Genomic DNA, 19,183 nt, shown 5'->3' on the forward strand with positions numbered 1-19,183 from the left:
ATATGTAATTTCTTCATAATTTATTTGTTTATTACGAATTGTATAAAAAATATTATATATTATTAAAGTTTATTATTATTCATGATATATTATTTGGTATTTATATATATATATATATATATATATATGTGTCATTTATTTATTATTAACATAAATATAATTTTATAAATATAATATATAATTTTATAATATATATATATATATATATATATATATATGTATGTCATTTATTATTATGAATATAAATATACTTAATTATATATGTAATTTGTTTATTATTTATTTATTATTTATATTAATAATTAATTATATATATATATATATAATTTACTTATTTATTATATATATAATTTAGATTTGTATTTATTATTATTTATTATGAATATATATACAGTATATACACACACACACACACACACACATTTTATGCATATATATATATATATATATATATAATCATTATTTTTGTTTATTTATTAATTAAAAAAAAAAAAAAAAAAATATATATATATATATATATATATATATATATATATATATATATATATATATATTATTTTCATAATCATTTTACATTTATTTATAATAATTTTACTGAACTATCATTTTTATATAAGCATTAATATATGTAACACATGATTAAAGTAAAAAAAATGATTAGATAAGGAATAAATAAATAAGGATGATCAGATAAACATCAACCCAGAAAAGGTACATTCATCTGAGAAGGCGGCATCAACAATAAAAAAAAAATGCTGAATATTGGCCGAGTGACCGCACGAAGAAAAAAAAAAAGTAAACTTAAAAACCTTGATTCGTCATCCTTAAAGATGACCTCACCATAATTATAGTCTTTAAAGATTTATATAAAATCGCACATAAACCTTCAAGACAATTCACACTGCTAAGTCAGCATTAAAAATCACAATGAAAAATGAGACAAAAACAAAAAACTAGTTCTCTCCAGCAAAAACAACGTCTTTAAAGATTTAAATAAATCACACATAAACCTTCAAGACAATTCACACCATTAAGTCAGCATTAAAATTTACAATATAGAAAACTAGTTCTCTTTAGCAAAAACAGATTTACATAAATCATACATAAACCTTCAGGACGATTCAAATCATCAATTAAACTGATTACAATGAGAAAACTGGTTGAGCAAAAACTGCAACAGGCCAACGACGAGCGTCAAACAAAATGAAGTGTCACCCGAGAGCCCAGAAACACTGGTACCAATAAAACGCGTTCATGTAAAGGGTTTAAGTTACGTTTAAAAGTGAAACCCTTCACAAAGAAGTCTTTAATTTGCTTTGACGCTGGTTGGCAGTCGCCTCGGGTGAGAAAAGAGACTGCGAGTCTCGGTAAATAATTACGTAGAGGAGTGTCTTTGATGATTAAAACTAAAACAAGGATGGGCACATAACTCAAACGACGCTTACCGTAGACTCGTCCAACAGGTCGAGTCTGGCTAAATGAACCGTTGGTTTTGGCTTACGATGCGTTATGTTGACCTTTAAGCCACATGACCTTTGCTGTGTAAACAGTTGAAGCATTAGCCCGCAGAGTACATTTCGGGTAATAGTTTGGATGTTGGCCCGAAAAAAAAAAATCACTTCTTTAAGAAATGCTGATGAGTGTTTCACACAGCGCTTCACTTTCTTATTTATAGTAAATTGCTTCTGTGTTTATGCTTGTGGTGAAACAGCAACGCAGTACGACTTGTGACGCAAGATTTGGTTGTTTTGGTCATCATTTGCCCCTACGGGTGTCATCTTACCCACGCGAAACCACTGCCCAGTATCGCTTTTATGTTTGAATACTGCAAGGATTTCATTCAAAGGTCACTCTTTCATCAGAGGAGCAGCACTTATGACAAACACTTTTATATAAAAATGATGACGTATCATGTGACATTGAAGGAAGATGTGTCAGCGGGAATCACTTTTTACTCCCAACCCTGTCATTTTGGTGATTCAGTGGTGCATATGGGAGTACCCAAAACAGTGTATGCAAAAGAGTGTTTTTTTTATATATTTAGGAGATTACATTTTTTGTCAGAGCAAAATTATTTATAAAATGCAAAATGCAAAATGCAAAAAAAAAAAAAAAAAAAAAAGTATTATTCAATGAAATAGCTGTCAGATGCTTCATGGCAAAATGTGTCAGCGGATAAAATAAAATAAATACAATACAATACAATACAATAAAACAAAACAAAAAAAAATAATTGTCATAATAATTTTAAACTGTGCCAGTAGGTAAAATAAAATAAAATAAAATAAAATTTAATATCTGTGGAGTAAAGTGTCTCAGATAATTCATAATAAAATAAAATGTAACAGATTCATGATAAACTTTGCCAGAGACTAAAAAAATAATAATAAAATAAAATGTGACAGATGATTCATGATAAATTAATTCATGATAAACTCAAATAAATAAATAAAATAAAATAATAATTTTGTCAGGCGATTCATTTTAAACTGTGCCAGTAGGTAAAATAAAATAAAATAAAATATTTGTGGATTAAAGTGTCTCATATAATTCATGATAAACTTTGCTACTGACTCAAATAAATAAAATAATAATAAAAAAAATAATAAAACAAAACAAAACAAAAAGATGCAATACAATAAATAAAACAAAACAAAACAAAATAATTTTGTCATAATAATTTTAAACTGTGCCAGTAGGTAAAATAAAATTTAATTTAATTTAATTTAATTTAATTTAATTTAATTTAATTTAATTTAATTTAATTTAATTTAATTTAATTTAATTTAATTTAATTTCTGTGGAGTAAAGTGTCTCAGATAATTCATAATAAATTTTGTTAGTGACTCAAATAAATAAAATGATTTCATAAAATAAAATAAAATGTAACAGATTCATGATAAACTTTGCCAGAGACTAAAAAATAATAATAAAATAAAATGTGACAGATGATTCATGATAAATTAATTCATGATAAACTCAAATAAATAAAATAAAATAAAATAATAATTTTGTCAGGCGATTCATTTTAAACTGTGCCAGTAGGTAAAATAAAATAAAATAAAATAAAATATCTGTGGATTAAAGTGTCTCATATAATTCATGATAAACTTTGCTAGTGACTCAAATAAATAAAATAATAAAAAAATTAAAAAAAACAAAACAAAACAAAACGATACAATACAATGAAATTAAATATCTGTGGAGTAAAGTGTCTCATATAATTTGTGATAAACTTTGCTAGTGACTCAAATAAATAAAATAATTTAATAAAATAAAATATAAGAGACGATTCATGATAAACTTTGCCAGTGACTAAAAATAATAAAACAGAATAAAATAAAATGTGACAGATGATTCATGATAAACTTTGTCAGTGACTAAAAAATAAAATATAAAATAAATAGCATATCAGACGATTCATGATTAACTTAATGCTAAACTTCATGATTGACTCAAATAAATACACAAAATAATATAATTTTGTCAGGCGATTCATGGTCAACTGCGCCAGTGGGTAAAATAAAATAAAATGAAATAAAGTAAAATAAAATGAAATAAAAGCTGTGGGGTAAAATTATAAATTTAGCCAGTGGGTAGAAAAGAATAGAATAGAACAGAATAGAACAGAACAGAATAGAACAGAATAGAATAGAATAAAATAGAATAGAATAGAATAGAATAGAATAGAATAGAATAGAATAGAATAGAATAGAATAGAATAGAATAAACTCTGCCAGTGACTAAAAAATAAAATGAATGCAAAAAAAAGTACAATAAAATAAAATAAATATATGTGGGGTAAAAATTGTCAGATAATTCATGGTAAACTGTGCCAGTAGGTAAAAAAAAAAAAAAAAGTAATAAAAAAATTACTTGATAAAACTAAATATTTGTGGGGTAAAAAGAGTCAGATGATTGGTAAACCTTGTCAATGACGAAAAAAAAGAAAGAAAATAAAATACAACAAAATAACTAAAAAAAGCTGTGGGGTAAACTCTGTCAGTGACTAAAATAAAACAAAATAACATAAAATATTGTGGTGTAGAGTGTGTCAAATGATTCACAGTAAACTGTGCCAGTGACTCAAAACAAACAAACAAACAAACAAACAAACAAATAAAATCTGTGGTGTAAAGTAGGCTATCTGAGAAAATATATGGTAAACTGCCAGTGTGGGTAAAATAAAACAAATTAATAAATTAAAATGAAAATCTGTGGTGTAAATTATCTCAAATGATTCATGATAAACTTTGCCAGTGGTTAAAATAAAATACCTGTGGAGTAAATGGCCTCAGATGATTCATGATAAATGGTGTTATAGTGGCTCAACCAGTAATGATGAGTTTCACCTCCAAACCCAGTTATAAAAAAAAAAAAAAAATGAATGAAATCAAATATGAAGTCTTAGTAAACAGCTTTAATTCTCAGTCATGCTTACGTTTCTATGTACTCATTGTTTGGTTTGATTTTATGTAATGGTTTCACCTCTATTCGGTCTCTATTCTTTTAGACGACGCGTAAACCTCTTACCTCGTAAAATCTCACCCCACTCTTTCCCAACCAAGCCGCATCAAAACAAAAGACGCAAATGAGTAAACCCACCAACAACAAAAAGAGTTTTAAAAAGTCATGACTCCAAAAGGGAGTGGTGTGTGTGTGAGAGGGTAAACGAGTGAAGGTGCGGGCTGATACCTGCCAGCTAAAGACCGCCATGACCAGAGACGAGAGCCGCTGGATTCGGTCTGGATGAGGCGAGCTATGCGGGCGGGAGTGAAAAGATAAAGATAACACGGAGTGTGAGACACTCCCTCATTAGGCTACGAGAAAAAGAGCTGTCAAATAAGGGAATTAGCCTAAGACAGGTTGGAAAAACCGTGAGAGAACCGTGACAATGGGAAAGCTGAAAGACAAAATAATTACGCTCATGGATCACAGGGGAACACGCTCTTGGACCGGTGTAATTGTACCTCACCTTTGTACGCGGTGTCTAGGACATATAATCACGATACACAGGACTCGAAAACATTGTAATTACATGCCTTTGGGCTGGTTAAAGTGTACTTTCATTGAATAGCTTGATAATAACGCTAAATGACTGGGAAAAAATAAAAGTTCACATCGTCGTGGCCAAGAACCTAGCGGGAACTTTTTTTTTTTTTTTTTTTTTTCCACAACTGAGTCGTTTGTTGAATTCACATGAGTCACGTTTTCCATGAAAACCTTCATTTAGAGCTGGATTAAAAGGCATGTTACCGTTTTACGGTATGGTTTTGGCGTTGTCAACATTATTACAGTACGATAATCGGTGACTAATGTATGGCTGTTAAAATCTGGCTCATTCCTCATATACACGTTCACATCTCATTATTAAGGGTGTGGAGTGACAGTGATAGTGTCTTAAAGTGCTCATTCTGCACATACCGAACAGGGCAATAATCTTATCTTTTTATCACATAGTCACGGTCACTGTTCAGGTGGTAGGAAAACACTCGATAACAACTTTCATTTAGCAAAAATGGAGCTACTAGGCTACCTTTTTAAGAAGCTATGTATGTTTTAATAAACTGATATATGTTATATATTTTTTATATATTAAATATTCAAATTCTAACAAATAATCAAAAAAAGTTACCATTTTTACCTTTGGAATACACTTTTTACATACACCTTGCAGAATCTGCAAAATGTTATTTTCACCAAAATAAGACGGATCTTGCAAAATGCATGTTGTTTTTTTATTTAGTACTGACTTGAATAAGAAGTCCACAAGAGAAAACAACAGTTGACCCTGTTCAAAAGTTTACTTACACTTGAATTTTAATACTGTCTTGTTACCTGAATGATCCACAGCTGCGTTTTTTGTTTAGTGATAGTTGTTCATGAGTCCCTTGTTTGTTCCCTTGCTGTTCTTCAGAAAAATCCTTCAGGTCTCACAAATTCTTTGGTTTTGTATGATTTTTCATATGCAACTATTACAGAAGGTTCACAACACAATGCGTTAAGAGCAGGGGGTGGAAACTTTTGGAATTTTAAGATCAGGGTAAATTTGACTTAAAATTGACAGGGTAAGTTTGTCTTCTGAGGAACAAGTAAGCATCATGTGCAGCTTCTGAAGGGCAGTACTAAAAAAAAAAAAATTTATATTTAGGCAAAATCTGAAAAATGTAGGCTACACATCTTCATTCTGTTCAAGTTTTCACCCCCAGCTCTTATTGCATCGTTTTTCCTACTGAAGAATCAGTGAGTGTTTATACCTTCTGTAATAGTTGCATACGAGTCCCTCAGTTCTCCTCAGTCTGGAAAATAGCATCTCAAAATCATACAGTCATTGTTGGAACGAGTTCAAATACACCAAATTTGTGGGGCATGAAGGACTTTTCTGAAGAACAGCTGGCAGTTCAGCTGTTCAGGACAAACAAGGGTTTCATTAACAACTATAACTTAAAAAACAGCTGTAAATCATTCAAATTCATATAAATGTAACTATTTTCTCTTATGTTACCATCTTATTCAGGTCAGTACTAAATAAAAAAAATAACATGCATTTTGTATGCTCTCTCTTATTTTGGCAAAATAATTAACATTTTGCAGGTTCCACAAGGTGTGTAAACTTTTGACTTCAACTGTATATGAAATAAATACATTTGACAGTATGAACTACTGACCCTATTAGCCTTATATAATGTATAATGGCTGTTATTATCAGTGAAAGTAATAAAGTGGTAGTCTTTTGTCAAGTCTATCCTAACCCATCAAACTCTAAATTCTCTGGAATTAATGTTTATTCACAAAATCGTGTCAATCAGGTTAGACGTGCCTCACGGCTCTGTCCAGGGCCATTTTACGGCGCACCCTGGACACACCTGTTTGATGCTTTTCCGATAATCATTACCACAAATAAGCGAAAGTAAACCCCACCTCCCCGGTCAACCTGTATAAATAGATCCATGGCTCTCCAAAACCATTAAGCAGCTGTCAGAGGTGTCCAACCAAGCGCAAAGGCAACAGGAACGGAAACCATGACTCAGGTTAGCCAGTCTTTCTCACGCAAGAGCGTGTCCAGCTCCAGCTCTCGTCCCTTCACCTCGATGTCGCTCAGCGGTGGATACTCCAAGCGCATCGCCACTGGCCGTGCGCCAAGTGTCTATGGAGGCGCCGGGGGATCCAGCGTGCGCGTCTCTTACGCACAGAATACCAGGAGCGGTTTCGACCTGGCCAGCGCGCTCGGTGGCGGCGGTGGCGACAATGGCTTCGGTGGGGGTTTCAACGAGAAGACCACCATGCAGAACCTCAACGACCGTCTGGCGACCTACCTGGAGAAGGTGCGCTCCCTGGAGAAAGCCAACGCGGAACTGGAGCGCCAGATCCGGGAATGGTACGAGAAGAGAACCCCTGTCTCCAAAGACTACAGTCACTATTACGTCACCATTGAAGATCTGCGCAAAAAAGTGAGTAATTTTAATTACAGAGCTATAGAAATTACTATTATAATTTATGACTATAGTACTATAATCGTATTTTATTGACATGAAACAGTATATCAATAAAACAGAAAACAAAAAAGATCGTCTGTATTAGATGATCACATCACTAGGGCTGTTATATTTAACCAAAACCAAAAACAAAGTGAATTGAAATAAAACAATGTATAAACCTTAAACTAAACATAAATGAGAAATGTTATCTTGGCAACTAGCTGAAATAAAGTAAGGGATAACATATGCAATATATATATATATATACACACACACAAAATGTTTGATTTACTTTCAAAAGCTGTAAGGGAGTCTCAATGCTTCATCTGTTTGTCTTCAGATTGCCGTTGCCAGCCTGGACAATGCCAGAATCATGCTTCAGATCGACAACGCCAAACTGGCAGCCGAAGACTTCAGAGTCAAGTTAGTACAACTTCTTATTCCCTCATTTAAAACCCCTTTTTTAAAAGATAGTTTATATTGCTATAATATCATATTCCATTCTAGTAAAGTAATAAAGTCGTCTAGACCAGTAAATCAATCTTTCATTCCCAACAAGGGTTTCCCCTCATTTTATGAGCTTGTTAAATGTCACACCTAACATTTTACAACATAAGTTCATCTAGATTCCCAACCTAAACCTAAACCTAAACCTTATTATTCCTTGCGGCTTCAGGTATGAGAATGAATTGGCTATGCGTCAGTCCGTGGAAGCCGACATCGCCGGTCTGAGGAAGGTTCTGGATGAACTCACCATGACACGCTCAGACCTCGAGATGCAGATCGAAGGTCTGAAGGAGGAGCTTGTCTACCTGAAGAAGAACCACGAAGAGGTGAGATAAAAAAAAATAAAAAATAAAAAAAAAAAACATTTTATGGCCCTTCCAGGCAGGGCAAACCTGCCTGATCTTTACCCAACAATCTAGCAGACCAATAATCTTCTCTTCAAATGTCATTTTAAAAATTAGTCCCTATTAGAGATGCTAGCCTTGTAATTAAACATCTCCTGGAGCATTGGAGTTCAAAGCTTGAGGGTGTGGTCGCATTTACCACTATAACTTTGTGTGAAAGTCCAATTAAAATGAAAATAACTTCCTCTATATAATATCTTCATTTGATCAAAACAGCATTATGTCACAATCTAATCATTACGCTCAACTCAAACTCAAAAATGTTTAAAAAAAGCATCTAGAGGGAGCAATTTGCAAATAATTTTGCTAATGCAACTGTACCCTAAGACTCTAAGTTCAAGCATACAATAGCAACTCCCACTTTTCAGAACAAACACAACGTAAGCTAACGGCTATATCATTGTTTCCGTAGGAACTCGCAGCTCTTCGCGCTCAAATGTCCTCCAGCAGCGTAAACGTGGAGGTCGACGCCGGACCTCAGCAAGACCTCGCTCGCATCATGGAGGAGATGCGACAACAGTATGAAGGCACCATCGAGAAGAACCGCAGAGAAATGGAGTCTTGGTACAAGGGCAAAGTAAGAGCTCGTTCTAATATGCAATAGCTAACACATACACAAACACAAACAAGCAGATGTTGACGTCAAACCTCTTTCCATACAGTTCGACGAACTGAACAAGCAGGTATCCACCAAACAAGAAGACCTCTCAATGTCACGCAGTGAAATCAACGAGCTCAGAAGGACGCTTCAGAGTCTGGAAATCGAACTTCAATCACAGCTCAGCTTGGTAAAACGCTATTTCTTTTGATTTTTAACTCATACAACCACTAGGGGGCGCTTTTTATTTTATTGAGCATGCATCACCACATCCTAATTATTATTCTATGCTCAAGCTTTGGGTCAAAATGTTAAAAAATAAGACATTTTCCAATAGCTGCCTCTAGGGGGAGCCACTAGCACTGTTTTTTTTCAAAGCCTCTCATTGCACTTCTCCACATTGCGATTTGACAGAAATCGGCACTGGAAAGCACACTTGGAGAGACAGAGTCACGGTACAGCATGCAGCTCAACCAACTGCAAACCGTCATTAACAGTCTGGAGATGGAGCTTTCTCAAATGCGCATTGACATCGAAAGACAAGGCAATGAGTACAAACTGCTCCTGGACATCAAGACCAGACTAGAGATGGAGATCGCCGAGTACAGGAGACTTCTGGATGGAGAGGACATTCAGTAAGTTCTTACGAATAAACATCAAGTGAAACAAATCAACTCGTCTTTCTAAAGATCGTAAGAGTTGTATAATATTTTAAAAATGTTTTTTTTTTTTCATTACAGGAGACAGACAATCAAAGTTGTAGAGGTTGTAGCTCCTCCTCCCCCCAAGCGTAAGTGTTTTTGTTTTAATTTACATATATTAAAATATGATCATGTGACCCTGGACCACAAAACCTTAAGTTAGCCAAAAATACATTGTATGGGTCTAAATGAGTGGTCTTCCACTGTAAAAATATCACAACTTAATTTTTTTGATTAGTAACATGCATTGCTAAGAACTTAAGTTGGACAACTTTGCAATTTTCTCAATATTTAGATTTCCAGATTTTCAAATAGTTGCATCTCTATCCTAACAAACCATCAATCAACGAAAAGTTTATTTATTCAGTTTTCAGATGATCTCAATTTTTAAAAAGTTGACCCAAATGACTGGTTTTGTGGTCCACATTTACGAAAATTAATTAAAATAGATCGATCCTTGTAGCTTTTAACTTACAATTTGTCTTTATTTTTCCTCTTTAGCCGAGCCTGTTGTGACCAAGCGTGTTCGCACAGTAATCGAAGAGGTGGTTGACGGAAAGGTTGTTTCTCGCACAGAGGATGTTGGCGTTGAGGTCTTGAAGAAGTAAAAACCACAGAAAGGAGATCCATAAAGTCGGCATGAATTTTCAGCCTGATTAAATGATCCTTGTTTAACACCTTGTGAAATGCCAAGAAAAATAAAATAAAAAGATATGCTGCGAAATTAAACGTGTTTTCTTTAATTCCTCTATCGATATTTATCAAAAACAACACTGAAAATAGAGTTTGAGTTGTATTATATTTGATATGATGATGAGTTAGCGTATTTAAGCACAATTTCAAAAAGTACGCCAGTAAGAAAACAAAAAACAGTCAAAAGTACAAAAGACGTACTCGCTCTCTCACAGACATACACACACACGAACACAACTGGGAGATATACAAACATGACGTTTTCTGACGTTTACTAAAACAAAATAAGCACCGTTATCTTTTCAGAACACTTTTAATATATAACATTGTATTTACAAGTATTTCACATATGACACTATGTAGTTAAGAGCCCCCCCCCCCCACAGGTGTCCGTATTTGACAAAATGTTCAACATAAATAATTAAACAGCATTTTTTCCCCATCACACAATTACAGTATAAATTCTACAGTAGCACAGCTGACTACCACAGTCAGTTGCAAAGTGCTGTCCTCTTTTTTCGTTAAATACAAAAATACCACCACTTCCGACGCAACGTCGGCAGTAAATTTCTAGCTGCTGCGCTATAACGACGTACACTGAAGCAAAATCGGCTCACATTCAAAACGGTGGGCGGGATTGGTCCTTGACGCCAATTTGTGTGCGCAATGGCACCGCAAAACAACGTACGAGGGGGGAAAATGTTCGTAAAAACATTCGCAAACAATTAGGATGGTCCGGAGTGTCACATCAAAAACATTTCGCGAACACATACCCTTTCTCTTTAAAATGAGCTAAATTCGTTGATCGTAAAATTTTGCACTTGCGGTGAATAAAACATGAGTAAATGCCATCGTCTCTACAGCCATAGCAGGTACTGAATGAACTATGACCACCGTTCGAGTATATTGCAGATAATCTAGTTAAAGAAGAGCTGATATCCAATGATACGCAGAATTTAAACCGGCTGATATTTCTTCTCAACGAAAAACACAAGTATTCGTAAAATGGATGATCAACTAAAATCGTTTCGTACAATAGAGGTTTTCGAAAATTTGATCGTAAACATGGAAGAAAACGTAATGACCAACGCTAGACTAAATCGTACGTTAAACATTTATTTCGCGTTCGTGCTTATCGATTGAGTATCCGGTTTCCGCCAACGAAGCTAATGTGAACTTCACAGCTTTATTTTCTAAATAAAATGCTTCAAAGATCCGGCAAACATGGATCTGAAAGAATAACAGCTGCCTGATGCATATTTAACGATACAAACGCCAGCCGTTTTACGTACTATACGTAGCCTTGCAATAAATAGCGATTAGCCAAAGCGACGCACCGTTCGGTTTTTAGAGGCAAACAGCTGTGAAATTTGGCAGCGAGAAACATCTTCACCATGGCTCATTTTCGACGCAGCTGGTTGCCTGTTCGTTTCGCTAAATTTCCGGAGAACTGTAACGTAGGAAACTTACGCAAGGGTAAAAACGAATAAAATCTGTGTCGTTAAAAGTTTTTGACGATTAAAAAAAAATAAAAATACTATGTTAACGATTTTAACTTATGTTTTAAACGTAAATGTTAAAAACAATTACAGTCACAGTCAGGAGAAGGGAAGAGAATGGGCCGAGCACCTGTTTGCTTTCAAGTCCACTGTTAAAAATTCCCCCGAAACAAATAAATAATACATAAAACGTGCTGTCGTTAGTTGCAAGAGTTAATTCTGACATGGACTGTGGCTCATTTCAGCTTTTGGCACAAAAGCAAAAGCAAGTTTCGTTCTCTAACCCAAATAATTAACATTATTAACAGTACCTACTCATCAGTAACCTGATACTCTTTTTTTTAAAATGAAAAATCCCCTTAAGTCATTGTTTGTCGCTGTAAAGTGCAATAGTGCTTTTTCGTCTGTATGCTAGTTTGCAGGTGTCATCTCTGCTGCCTTCCAGCAGGGGCGACAGCGAGCTGAGCGCAGATCTCACTGGCAGTAGTTGTAAATCACAGAAGAACCTCGGAGACGGTGTTCATTCTTCCTTTTCAACTGGAGGCTCAGTCTCGAACGGCTTTACGATCTCCTCGTCGTAAACTTTCAGAATCGCTTCGCAGACGAAACGGTACTGGCTCTGCAAACAAACAAAATAGACATCAAGTGATTCAGATGCGTTATGAAAAAACTAAACTGTATTTACGAGATTAGCTGGTCTGACGCAATTTGTCTGACGCAGTCCACCAGGAAATATTTCATTGGCTTATAGTAGAACTTACTAGAGTATTAGATACTTACAAGTCATATAAATTGTTCCTGTAGCTCATGGTAGAACTGTAAATAGTTTTTGAGAAAAAGCATCTGCCTTAAATGTGAATCTGTATTTACTACAAACTAAACATTACGTTAATGAACACAATTCTATAGAACACGATTAGTGGGTTTGATGCAATTTTTTTTTAGCAGTGTTAGTATGTATCAATCCACCGGGAAACAATTATTTTAACCAAAGTTAGTTTGTAGCATTGAATCGTATATTTACAAATTTCATTTGAGACACTTAATAGCAACTAAATTGTTCCTGTAAAACTATAAATTGTTTTTAGAGGAAAAAACATTCTTAATAAATGCAAATCTATATTTAATACATAATAAACAAAGTTAGCAGATTTTAATAAACAAAGTTAACGTTTTTGACCATGAGGTTAATTCGTATAACCTCACTTAAATTAGTGAAAAATCGTACGTATTTTTATACGAGGTGGCAAATTCGTAGGAATTTATATGAAGGACCACACCTAACCCCGCCCCCCTAAACTTAAACGTCCCAGAAATTAACGCTATCAATCCAGTAAACAACTAATCATTGGATTAACCAAAGTTTACGACGTTTTTTTGCATTGAATCTTTGACATTCACTAAATTGTTCCTGTAGCTCATGGTAAAACTATAAATTGTTTTTGGAGAAAAAGCATTTTCCATAAATTTACTACGTACTAAATGTAACATTTGCCAATCATTAAATACAATTCAATTAACTGGTTTGACCAACCTGATCTCAAAGCAATTCATACATTTTTGACAAGGTGGCTAATTCGTACAACCTCACTTTATACAAATTCATGCAATTTGTGAATAATCGTACATATTTTATGAAGTGGCAATTTCGTAGGAATTTGTACAAAGGACCTCACTTAACCCTGCCCCTAAATGTAAGCAATCATTGGATCAAGACATTTTTTTTAAAGTTTTTTTAGCATTGAATCTTTGATATTTACAAACTTCGTTTGAGACACTTAATTGCAACTAAATTGTTCCTTTAGCTCATTGTAAAACTATAAATTGTTTTCAGAGAAAAAAGAACACGGCTCACGGCAATTCAAACATTTTTGACAAGGTGGCTAATTTGTATAACCTCACTCGTACAAATTCATACGATTCGTAGAAATTCTTGTTGGATTAACCAAAGTTTGGTAAGTTTTATTAGCATTTAATCTTTGATATTTGCAAAATTTGTCTGAGACACTTAATAGCAATTAAATTGTTCCTGTAGCTCTTGGTGAAACTATAAATTGATTTTGGAGAAAACATGGCTTACGGCAAATTGTACATTTTTGACAAGGTGTCTAATTCGTACAACCTCACTCGTACAAATTCATACGATTTGTGAAAAATCTTACGCATTTTACAAATTTAAAAATTCGTAGGAATTCTTGTTGAATTAACCAAAGTTTGCAAAGTTTTTTAGCATTTAATTTTTCGATATTTACAAAATTCGTAGCTCATGGTAAAATTATGAATTGTTTTTCCGAAAAAACACTGCTTACAGCAATTCGTTCATTTTTGACAAGGTGGAAAATTCGTACAACCTTACTTGTACAAATTCATATGATTTGTGAAAAATCTTACGTATTATACAAATTGAAAAATCGTAGAAATTGTTGTTGGATTAACCAAAGTGTGTGAAGTGTTTTAGGATTTAATTTTTTGATATTTACAAAATTCGTAGCTTATGGTAAAACTATAAATTGTTTTCTAAGAAAACACGACTTACAGCAATTCGTACATTTTTGACAAGGTGGATATTTCGTATGACCTCACTTGTACACATTTTTACGATTTCAAAAATTTGTAGGAATTCTTGTTGGATTAACAAAAATTTCGGAAGTTTTTTTTTGGCATTTTTGTAGCATTTTTAGTACATTTTTGACAAGGTGGATGATTTGTACGATTGTGAAAAATTGTACATATTTTACGAAGTGAAAAAATTCTTAGGAATTCATACAAAGGAGCACACCTAACCTTGTTTTTAAACATAACATCACTCGTACGAATGTATACATTTTGTGAAATTCGTAGGAATTCGTACAAAGGGCCAACCTAACCTCACCTTTGAACTTACTAAACGTAACATTGTAATATTACTTGTCAATCAAACAGTCTCATCCAGTCTAAGTGGCCAGTTTTTGGCCAGGAGGAGCTGCAATGTGGACTAGTCTACTCACAGGAGTCTGGATCATCATGGCACGCTGGTCTCTCATGGTTCTGACGATGTCTAAGGGATACACCGACTGACCATTTTCTATCAAACACATCGCTGTCTCCATGGTAATAAGCACCCCTGTGCGACCAATCCCAGCGCTGAAAGAAAAGGGGGTTGAGTCAAAACACATTTTGCTCACCATTAAGTGTTTTTTCGCTTGTGGGATGTCAATTGATGATACTCTCGGGACATTTTCTAGACCTGACCTGCAATGAACCACCACAGGGTCTTGTGCGTCGGTTCTTTTGCTGCGTACTTGACTGACAAAGTTCAGGAAGTCAGACGAATCATCTGGGACGCCGTGATCGGGCCACGCCAAGTACTGCATCTGACAAATCTGCCTTTCTTCTTTACTCTGAACAAACAGCCAAACAAATATTAGCACAGAAATGTATTTACACTAAAATAAGAAACATTTAAAGAGATACGTCACCTCAAGGTGTGTAAGTGTCAGATCTCTGAGCAGGTACGCCGAGTTTCCTTCCTCTGACACACATTGAACCTGAAAGCCTCCGTAGGTGCCACTTGCTGAAACGTTTGGCCAGTATTGATGACATTTCACCTAAAATGGAAAATGTCAAGATATATCATACACCGCAAAATCACTGACAAAATTAAGAACACAACAAAAATAAACATGTAAAAAAAAAAAACTAAATGTAGGGCAGGACTTGATTTATATGTTAAGATATTATTGGATTGTGAGACACACTTGGCCAAACTTCATTGGTTAATATTTAGGCTCCGCCCTCAAAGCCTTAGTTATGTCAGAAGAAAAAAAGGCTATTTATAAATGTTTTAAATTACAAATACAATTAGATCACATTAAAAACGTTTTTACAGTTCTGAATGTGACACATGAGACCAACAAAATATGTCTTAAAAAGGCTATAAATGTGTAATTTAATACATTTAAATCACCAACTGTTGATGCTGACAGCTTTAAAAAAAATCTATACATCTGTACAAAATCTATACCTTTCTATTCTAAAAAACTAAATGTTTTTTCAATTTGTAAAAATTCCTACAGATTTTTCTATTATTTTGAATACTATATATAATATTTTAAATTCACATGTAACAAAATGTATTTAATTAGTAATTAATTTTTAGTTTAATGAATTAATAAATTACTGAAATGTGCACTTTATTAAATGAAATCAACTGTTGATGTTGACAACTTTATAAAAATCAATACATAAAAATACAATATATTAAAACAAAATATTTTTTAAAATTGTAAAACTTCTTAGTTTTTCCTATTATTTTAAATACTTATAATAATAAAAATATATATTTTAATTTATTTGTAATTTGTTATATTAATATTATTAACTTAATGTATTAAACTAAATCACCAATTGTTGATTCTGACTATTTATAGTTAATATATGAAAATATAATATACAACAACAAAATATTTTTAGAAATGTTTGTATAATTTCGTTTTAATTATTTCTTAAAACATGATATGAATCTACAGTGACTAAATACATATAAACATAATAAATATATAAACCATATATATATAAACCAAATGTGCAATTTATTAAATAAAATCATCCACTGATGTTGACATTTTTATAAAAATCAAAACATAAAATACAATATATAAAAATAAAATGTTTTTTTAATTAGTAAAATTTCTTAGTTTTTTCCTATTATTTTGAACTCATAATAATAATAATACATATTGAAAAAACAAACAAAAAGTAATTAATTTGTAATTTATTAAATAGATTAATGAAATGTGCAATTTATTAAATGAAATCATCCACTGATGTTGACAATACATAAAAATACGATATATATAAAAATAAAATGTTTTTTAAATTTGTAAAATTTCTTAGTTTTTTCCTATTATTTTGAACTCATAATAATAATAAAAATATTGATTTTACTTACATAAAGCAATGAAAACAAAAAACAAAAAGTAGTTCATTTGTAAACAATTAAATTAATAAATTAATGAAATGTGCAATTTATTACTTAAAATCAACTGCTGATGTTGACAACTTTATAAAAATACAAAAAAACACAATATATAAAAACAAAATGTTTTTTAAATTTGTAAAATGTCTTAGTTTTACCTATTATTTTGAACAATAATAATAATAATAATAATAATAATAAAAAATATAAAAAAATCAATATTTTATTTTATGTAACAATGAGACCACAAACAAATAATACCAAAATGCTTACTTCTAGTTTATAATATAAAAAAATATAAAAACAAAACATTTATTTAAAAAAATATTAGTTATGTATGAACTCAGTTTAAAAAAAACCCCACTAATTTATACCACCATTATGTGCATGAATAACTTTCACTTAATGAATTAAAACACACACACACACACACACACACACACACACACACACACACACACACACACACACATACATACATATATATATATATATATATACACATACATACACATACCCTGCCACGTTCAACTTGTGTTGTGAGCATGACCACTAGGGCGGCGCTCTGTTCCCAAACCATCTGCCAAAAGTCCGAGCAGGTACCAGGAAGAGGCCCTTGACAGGCGATATACCGCTTTACTTCACCTTTCCCCGGGACTTCCATCTAAAAACACCCACAAATACAAACAGATGATTCTTTTCTAACAACAAAACACTGACAAAATAACTTCAGAATAAAAATAATCAGTGATGAATGCTTACGTTAATGAAATTTGCATTGATATAATCATCCGTCCCCTTCAAAACAACTCGAGTGGTGTCGTCTGTGTCACAAAATAAGCTGTTATGAGCATCCAACTAATCATGACAACATTTCAGAGTCCAATACAAACAAGCTGTGTGTGCTCACATGGTGAAATGTCCCGATAGCGGTTTTTGGAGACGTTTTGCGGCAATCTGGCGCACGACATGGACATCCCAGGACGCTTCCTGTACAGTTGCTGTAAGAAAGTAAATGTTTTAGGAAACACAATTTCCGCCTAGGTTTAATCAAAAATAACATGATGTAAATTCGATTTTGTTTACTGAATGTCATTGTGCAACAGTGTTGTTTTTGACAACCATCTTAGATTTAGTCTTAATCTTTTGGACTAAAATGCTTATTAGTTTTAGTCAAATTTTAGTCACTTCTATATGTGATAGTTTTAGTCCAATTTTAGTCGACGACAAGTCAAAAAGGTTTTAGTCTAATTTTAGTCAAAAAAAAGGGAAAAAGTAGGCTTTTAACAAATTAATGTAGGTCAGTAAGTATTTTAATGTTGGGTAGTGTCACTTATAAGTTGTGAAAATAGCAGATCTATAGTTCAACACAATGTGAGCTTCCGGATTGACTATTTTCACCAATAATTACAATAATGAAGGAATGGTTTTAGACATAAAAGACATATATTTGAAATACACCCATAGGTCCTCTCGCCGTTTGCTACCACCCTGTGTGCAAACTGCCGCCATCATGGTTAATCGTCTGTCTGTCTGAGTGACAACAATGTGACGTGTTGAGCGTAACCAAACAAGGATGGAATGCTAAAACGCTTGCCATACTAGTATGGCAAAGAGTATTTAATGTTAAAACGGCTTGCCATAGCGGCAGATACTTTTTCGGTTTTAATTGGCATGCACAATAAGCGGAAATGTCATGCATTTTAAACGTCTGACGGACCACCCACTAACATTTTCGTCTATTCTCGTCTCGTCAACGAAAACTCACACACGTCTCGTCATGTTTTAGTCATCAACGAGTTATTTTTATCTCGTCATCGTCTCGTTATCGTCATGAAAAAAAGTGCCGTCAACGAAATGATTTCGTCATCGTCATCGTTGACGAAAACAACACTGTTGTGCAATATGTTTCATTGTCATAACTATTAGTATCATTGATAATAAACAAGCTAAACTAGGCTTGCGGTTAGTACAAGTTCATGACAGAAAAACAAGCTCAGCAAACAGGAAGTAATTGAGACAGACTGAAAAGAGCAACAGGAAATTATGTGACTAAAATGTAATGCAGCAGACAACCCAATGCAATGTAAGATTTCTAGGTGAAGATAGCAAAATCAATAAGAAATGAAAATCAAAATGTCTTTTTGTGTGCATATATATATTTGCGTGCATATATATATATATATATATATAATAGACATTAACATTTATTTATAATGTATGCAAATATAATATATAAAAGCTAAATATTTAGTGAAGTATTTGCACAATGTTTAATTATCTAGTATTTCTTAAAATATTATTTGTATTTGTTAAATAATTAAAATGGATCTAGTGACTAAATAC

At 32.9% G+C, this 19,183-nt stretch overlaps 2 protein-coding genes across 3 annotated transcripts in view; one reads left to right on the forward strand and one right to left on the reverse strand.

Annotated features, from left to right (window-relative positions):
• Positions 1 to 6,954: 6,954 nt before the first annotated feature.
• Positions 6,955 to 10,417, forward strand: krt97 (keratin 97). The gene is made up of 8 exons (XM_073844351.1): positions 6,955 to 7,451; positions 7,819 to 7,901; positions 8,155 to 8,311; positions 8,802 to 8,966; positions 9,052 to 9,177; positions 9,402 to 9,622; positions 9,728 to 9,777; positions 10,190 to 10,417. The coding sequence occupies exons 1-8, from the start codon at positions 7,023 to 7,025 to the stop codon at positions 10,294 to 10,296; spliced, it is 1,338 nt and encodes a 445-aa protein (XP_073700452.1). The 5' UTR covers positions 6,955 to 7,022; the 3' UTR covers positions 10,297 to 10,417.
• A 57-nt stretch (positions 10,418 to 10,474) lies between these two features.
• Positions 10,475 to 19,183, reverse strand: part of ptpn4b (protein tyrosine phosphatase non-receptor type 4b) — a 60,925-nt gene continuing 52,216 nt past the window's right edge. For both annotated transcript variants that reach the window (XM_073844350.1, XM_073844349.1), the window contains exons 21-27: positions 17,748 to 17,838; positions 17,600 to 17,661; positions 17,355 to 17,501; positions 15,339 to 15,467; positions 15,112 to 15,260; positions 14,868 to 15,003; positions 10,475 to 12,499 (exon numbers count right to left, since the gene is read on the reverse strand). In XM_073844350.1, coding sequence (XP_073700451.1) covers positions 12,401 to 12,499; positions 14,868 to 15,003; positions 15,112 to 15,260; positions 15,339 to 15,467; positions 17,355 to 17,501; positions 17,600 to 17,661; positions 17,748 to 17,838 — 813 coding nt within the window. In that variant the 3' untranslated portion in view covers positions 10,475 to 12,400. The remainder of the gene's footprint in view (positions 12,500 to 14,867; positions 15,004 to 15,111; positions 15,261 to 15,338; positions 15,468 to 17,354; positions 17,502 to 17,599; positions 17,662 to 17,747; positions 17,839 to 19,183) is intronic.

The sequence above is a fragment of the Garra rufa genome, chromosome 7 (assembly GCF_049309525.1).
Source record: "Garra rufa chromosome 7, GarRuf1.0, whole genome shotgun sequence".
In the NCBI taxonomy this organism is placed as follows: Eukaryota; Metazoa; Chordata; class Actinopteri; order Cypriniformes; family Cyprinidae; genus Garra; species Garra rufa.

What these genes read in the sequence shown, in the direction of transcription:
- krt97 (XM_073844351.1), top strand. Translation starts at nt 7,023, where the DNA reads ATGACTCAGGTTAGCCAGTCTTTCTCACGCAAGAGCGTGTCCAGCTCC. An exon ending in TGAAGAAGAACCACGAAGAG is followed by an intron (nt 8,312 to 8,801) that starts GTGAGATAAAAA and finishes TTGTTTCCGTAG; the next exon opens with GAACTCGCAGCTCTTCGCGC. An exon ending in CTGGATGGAGAGGACATTCA is followed by an intron (nt 9,623 to 9,727) that starts GTAAGTTCTTAC and finishes TTTTCATTACAG; the next exon opens with GAGACAGACAATCAAAGTTG.